Here is a 6,057-nt window from a genome sequence, read left to right on the forward strand (position 1 = left end):
GAATTGAAGATATAACGAATCGAGAGGATGATGGAGATAAACATTAACGGAAAGAATGAGTTAACCGGACAATTTTTACGGATCCGACATGGCCAGAATCTGAAGACTTTGCCGGAGGAGACCCCCTGAAAGGTGGGCTTTCTTTTTGTTTGATTTAACAAGTTTAGTTATTTAACATCTATAGTCCATGATGTTTTACAAAAATGGCTAAAAACTTTAATTATTAAAGCGCATTTTAGTAAGACTTAACAAAAAAATTAACAATGTTTAGCCCTAGTACTCAACATTGTGACAACGTTTGGCTTTAGTACTCAACATAATGACAAACTAGAATGTTAATACCTGATTTTGCAAAAAACAAACTATTAATACCCGTCATTGAAATTTGAAAGAAACCACAAGAACCAATGGAATTTTTGAACCTTAAGAATTGTTATATAACTCCAATACTATTTATTATATGGATTAACTAGAATGTAAAATTCAAAAATCTTAAAGAATTGTTTTATACCTTGTAATACTTATTATATAAATTCCGTTCAAAAAAAAAAAATACTTATATATAAATTAAATATAGTTTATGTGAATCTTAATATGTTTTAAGTTATATTATAAAAAAGTAAGATATCAACAGTGTATTGTGTAAATTCATATAGTCTTATACATTATATGTGTATATGCCCATTTTTTATATATTGTTAAAAATATCTAGTGGAGAAAAAATAAAATCAAATAAAGTGTGGGGAAAGAGAAAAATATTGTTTCTTTACCGTTTTATTGAAATGTTATGTACAAGTGTTTTTACGATTATCTAATACTAATAAAAAAGTATAGATAATGTCATATGGTATTTTCATACTAAACAAAAGCCTACTTAAAATCATACGTCATTCTCTCCTTTAATTCACATTTATTATTATTATTATTATTATTATTATTATTATTAATTAATTAATTAATACAAAACAATAAAAAATTCCTTAACAACTTAATACTAATAAATATTTTATTGTTTACGTAAATATTAATTATTTAATTTTGACTTATCTAAAATATATAGTTAGTTATTAGTAACAATTCTATTTATAATAAACAATTTCATATAATGTCAATGTGACAACACCTTTTTATTCTTTAAAAGGATTTCTTTACAATAAATTATTATTTTATATTATAATGACAAAAAAGTTAAAGAATAGGTTAATCTAATATTTGAAAACTGGATTACTTCCATGCTTTGAAAACGCTTTTAATGTTACTAGACATGTGTAACAAACACGTTTAAGGATAAAGTATCTTCATAAAAATTTTAATACAAGTCTATACTCACTGGATGTCCTATAGGAGTTATATTTTTAGGCTTGCCAAACCATTGGTAAATAACAAAGGTCAGTATTCTAGTGACGTTATCAACAAATCTTCATTGAAAGAATAGTTTATGTAATGGAACTCGACTACAGGTCTTATCACTAGGTGACTAGGTTATTGGGGCACTCATATTATCCTCCGGAAGTAATAATAACACTTGAACATTTATCCTTAGATTTCGTTTAATACCGCCAAATAGAAAGATTCCGTTTATATTGAAAAGAGATAGACTCCTCTCGCCCAATGTTTTGCCATGACGAAAAGTATAGGACAATTTCTATGTAAAGTTGGTTTTTTTCTAAGAGAATTGGTTTTTTACACATGACCAACTGTGCATCATCTACAGTAAAAAATTCACTTATGTAAATTTATGAATAGAATATATAATTAAATAATTTACAAATTTATATCCTTAAACCCGTGTAGTACACGAGTCTAATAATCTAGTAAACATAATATTACACACCTTATAAATTAGTCACTTCACTATCACTATGTATTTATATATGAAAATAAAAAGTTAAGTAATTATGTATTAATTATATTATTAATAAAATATACACAAAGATAACATTTGAATTAAAAATTACTACAAATAAGTTAAGATCGTGAGGGGAGCGGGAATAGAATGATTTTTGTTCCCTTTTCTCTTTCATTTCTCCATCTCTTATGTCCTATTTTCCCACCAGATATTTTCCAAAGTTAATATGTGTGAAAAAAAAATGAGGGTCAAAACAATAAAATGATTATATAATTCAATTTAGTCTTAATCAAACTTTTTATCTTATCTTATGTCCAGTTAAATGTGTATTTTCATTTGTGAAAAATACCATACACATTATATTTACATAAATGATAAATCTCACAAGAGACACGATATGGTAGTAGGGTGTCTTCTTTAATCAAACTTTTTATCTTATCTTATGTCCAATTAAATGTGTATTTTCATTTGTGAAAAATACCATACACATTATATTTACATAAATGATAAATCTCACAAGAGACACGATATGGTAGTAGGGTGTCTTCTTTCTATCTAACATGTGAATAGTTTAAATATTTACAGATACAAAAGTATTTAGGAGTAGATCAGTTTGTAGTTAAAATATATTTATGTAAGTATCCGGATGATTTTCTTTATAGGAGGTCACGATTGGTGTCTCATTTGTGACTAAATGTCATGCGTAGACCAGAGGTTTTACCATAGTGGGCCTTCGGATGATGGTTTCCCTTGAAATTGGTGACAGATCAGGTCACCAACGCTATTTGTGATCGCGAACGTGACTCACCTTTTACATATGGGTGTATCCGGATGGCCTAGCTTTATTGGACGTTAAAAAAAGAAAAAAAAAAAAGGAAAAAGAAAGGCAAGAACAGCTAACCGTTATACTTTAACCAAGGGAAAAAGGGGACATTCCGATCAAAAACATCGGCTTTTTTCGAGTACAGAGTGTTGCTTTAGTGGCTGGCAACCAACTCGTCTTTTTCATCTTTTCCTTTTCTTCCCTTTTAGCTAAGCTTACCCCCAATTCGTGCGATCCATTTTCACACTTTTTTAACCATTCAAGATTTTTCTTCTCCTAAAAAGCCTCCACCTTTACTGTCCTCCTTTGTTTGATTCTTCATGTTTCACTAAATCTTGAATTGGGTTCTTGTCCTTTTCACATTTAATTCAATTCAGCAATTGGGGTTTCAAGATAATTAAGGTAAGCTTTATTGTTGTATTTGCTTAATCAATTTTAATGCTTTATTGTTGACCATTATAAGTTCATTCTTCAATCTTTGAAACAAAGTTATTGGTTTCTATGCAAGTCCACATTTAAATGTGTGCATAGTGGTATATTCCTGTATTATTATAATTAAAAAAAAAGGTTTATGCTTGTTTGTTGCTTATTGATATAATATATTGGTCCATTTAAACTCACACCAAGATCATTTTTTGGCTCTTTTTACAGGTACCCATTTATTGGTAAAACAAAGATTTTGCGGATTTTGAGCTTAGATCTTGAAATTTGGTTCCACCCTGTTTATTTCAAGAAATCTTGAAACCATCTCTTTGATTTCTGGCTGACCCTTGAATTGTTGTTTATCTTAGAAATCAAAATTATCAAATACACCCATTTTGCAGTGTACTTTAATCAGTTAATCTGATCAATAAAAACAGGGGATTTTAGCCTTTAGGTGTTCACAATGAAGTTTATGAAACTTGGATCAAAGCCAGATTTGTTTCAATCCAGTGGCGAGAATACGCGGTGAGTTTCAATTCATTTTCTTGTTAATTTAATCTTTACCTTTATGTATTGTAGCATATGATTGATATGTTGGAATCCCAAATCTTAATTGTGTCTAAACTTTTGTTTTTTGTTTATGGTTAGGTATGTAGCAGCCGAGCTCGCTACCGACGTGGTTGTAAACGTTGGTAACATCAAGTTTTATCTGCACAAGGTAAGCAATTTACATAATAAGTTATAAAATCATACTCATTAACATATGAAAAATTGAAAACACTTTGGATGCAGTTTCCCCTTTTGTCGAAAAGTGCTCGTTTACAGAACATGTTAGCGATTTCAAGCGAAGAAAACACCAACGAACTTGAACTCCACGACATACCTGGTGGGCCGGGCGCGTTTGAAATATGTGCTAAGTTTTGTTACGGTATGACGGTCACGCTAAACGCATACAATGTGGTCTCGGCTAGATGTGCAGCAGAGTATTTAGAAATGAATGAAAGCGTAGAAAAAGGAAATCTCGTTTACAAAACCGAAGTCTTTCTGGATTCGAGCATTTTCAGAACGTGGAAAGATTCGATTATTGTTTTTCAAACTACAAAATCGTTTCTTCCGTGGTCTGAAGAACTAAAAGTTGTTCATCGTTGTTTGGATTCGATATCTTCAAAAGCTTCGATGGATCCTTCTAGAGTTGAATGGTCGTATACTTATAATAGAAAGAAAATATCGAATGAAAATGGCACTGAATCGCCTCTTTATAACGGTGTTAGGAAACAGTTAACGGTTCCGAAAGATTGGTGGGTTGAAGATTTGTGTGATCTTCATATCGATTTGTATAAAAGAGTCATAATAACGATTAAGGCGAAAGGAAGAGTAAGCCTTGATGTTGTTAGTGAATCTTTAAAAGCTTATTTGCACCGGAAGTTAAAGAAAGGGGATGATGTAAAAAACCGTTTGTTGATTGAAACGATTCTCTTTTTACTACCAACAGAAAGAAATAGCGTTTCTTGTGATCTTTTGATTCAGTTGTTGCAAGAATGTGTTCGATTAGATTGTGGGGAAACGCAGAAGGATATATTGGTCAAACGGATTGGTCAACAGCTGCAGAATGCATCGGTTGCTGATCTTGTGAATGTTGACGTCGATTTGGTTCAAGAACTCGTGAAAACGTTCGTGATGCAGGATCAGGTTGCCGATCACGGTGATGAACACGGCTTTCTAGAAGTCAAGTTTGTTGACTCGGGAGCGAAAGTCAAAGTCGCTAAGCTTATCGATTTGTACCTCGCTGAAATTGCTAGAAACCCCGATTTACCGTTATTAAAGTTTACCGATCTTGCAGACATGGTGTCGACTCTATCTCGGCCTTCACACGATGGAATTTATCGCGCAATCGACATGTTCCTTAAGGTAAATGACTAAATTCAAAGAAAGTCTTATGTTACTTTTGACTTTTTACGATAATATAATCTTGAAACTTGTAGGAACACCCGGGGATCAATAAAACCGAGAGAAAGAAACTATGCAGATTAATGGATTGTCGAAAATTATCAGCAGAGGCTTGCATGCACGCCATCCAAAACGAAAGACTCCCGTTACGCGTCGTGGTGCAGATCCTTTTCTTCGAGCAGATGCGGGCCAGTGCGACTGGGAGCTCAAGATCCGCCACTACAAACACAGAAGAAGAATGGGATTCGGTGCCAACAAGTGAAGAACTGAAGACGTTAAAAGGGGAATTAGCGGGTTTAAAGATAAGCGAAGGTGGGAACAGTAGCCAGAAGTCGAAGGGTATGCATCTTATGTCGTCAAGAATATTATCGAAACTGTTTACTGGCAAAGATAAGGATAGTGATAATGAGAGTTCGGATACATCGGAGAGCCCTTGTTCCACAAGTGCACGTGAAACGAAGACGAATACGCCTTCGAGGAGTAGGCGGCATTCGACGTCTTAATGTGTCTGTAGCATGATTGTATTAAGTTTGTAGAATTTTAGAATGTAGCCATGATGTTGTTTTGTCAGACATATGTTCCAAGTTTTACACGTATTATCAATTTCTAATCTGATTTATATCAAGCTTGTAGTACCAGAAAAAAAAAAAAAAAACAAAAACAAAAAATGCATACCAACAACTCATTAACACTAACAGAATAGAAGCTGCTATAGTTAACATGTCTCTCAAGCTAAACATTGGTATAGACGTTTAACTTAATATATAACTAGGGTAATAGTCCGCGCGTTGCGGCGGTACATATCGTGAGCATTAGATCGGTATCGGTTTGGGTCGGGTCGTTACAATACTTAAACGATACATGCACTCGTTATAGAAATCAACAACTATTTTACATCGATATAAAATGATTAAAGCGAACATCGACACCAACACTCATGTTCGATATAGAAAGCAACACCTGTTTTACATCCACATAGAGTATAAAAACGAACATCAGACTAAACATCGAGTTT

At 32.6% G+C, this 6,057-nt stretch overlaps 1 protein-coding gene across 2 annotated transcripts; it reads left to right on the top strand.

The window, feature by feature from the left end:
- Positions 1-2,780: 2,780 nt before the first annotated feature.
- On the top strand, positions 2,781-5,667 carry LOC110903991 (BTB/POZ domain-containing protein NPY4). Of its 2 annotated transcripts, none has more exons than XM_022149796.2 (5): positions 2,781-3,074; positions 3,324-3,620; positions 3,744-3,813; positions 3,888-5,003; positions 5,078-5,667. In XM_022149796.2, exons 2-5 carry the CDS (start codon positions 3,559-3,561, stop codon positions 5,543-5,545), a joined length of 1,716 nt encoding a protein of 571 aa, XP_022005488.1. In that variant the 5' UTR covers positions 2,781-3,074; positions 3,324-3,558; the 3' UTR covers positions 5,546-5,667. The 2 variants fall into 2 exon arrangements, with proteins under 2 accessions (XP_022005488.1, XP_022005489.1); XM_022149797.2 differs by lacking the exon at positions 2,781-3,074 and adding an exon at positions 3,105-3,205.
- The last annotated feature ends 390 nt before the right edge of the window (positions 5,668-6,057 follow it).

This window comes from Helianthus annuus, chromosome 14 (genome assembly GCF_002127325.2).
Source record: "Helianthus annuus cultivar XRQ/B chromosome 14, HanXRQr2.0-SUNRISE, whole genome shotgun sequence".
Classification (NCBI taxonomy): domain Eukaryota; kingdom Viridiplantae; phylum Streptophyta; class Magnoliopsida; order Asterales; family Asteraceae; genus Helianthus; species Helianthus annuus.

Bases quoted from the DNA above. Each gene is read 5' to 3' on its own strand.
- LOC110903991 (XM_022149796.2), top strand. From the start codon at position 3,559: ATGAAGTTTATGAAACTTGGATCAAAGCCAGATTTGTTTCAATCCAGT. The intron at 3,814-3,887 runs GTAAGCAATTTA...CTTTGGATGCAG, and splicing joins TCAAGTTTTATCTGCACAAG to TTTCCCCTTTTGTCGAAAAG. The intron at 5,004-5,077 runs GTAAATGACTAA...TGAAACTTGTAG, and splicing joins CAATCGACATGTTCCTTAAG to GAACACCCGGGGATCAATAA.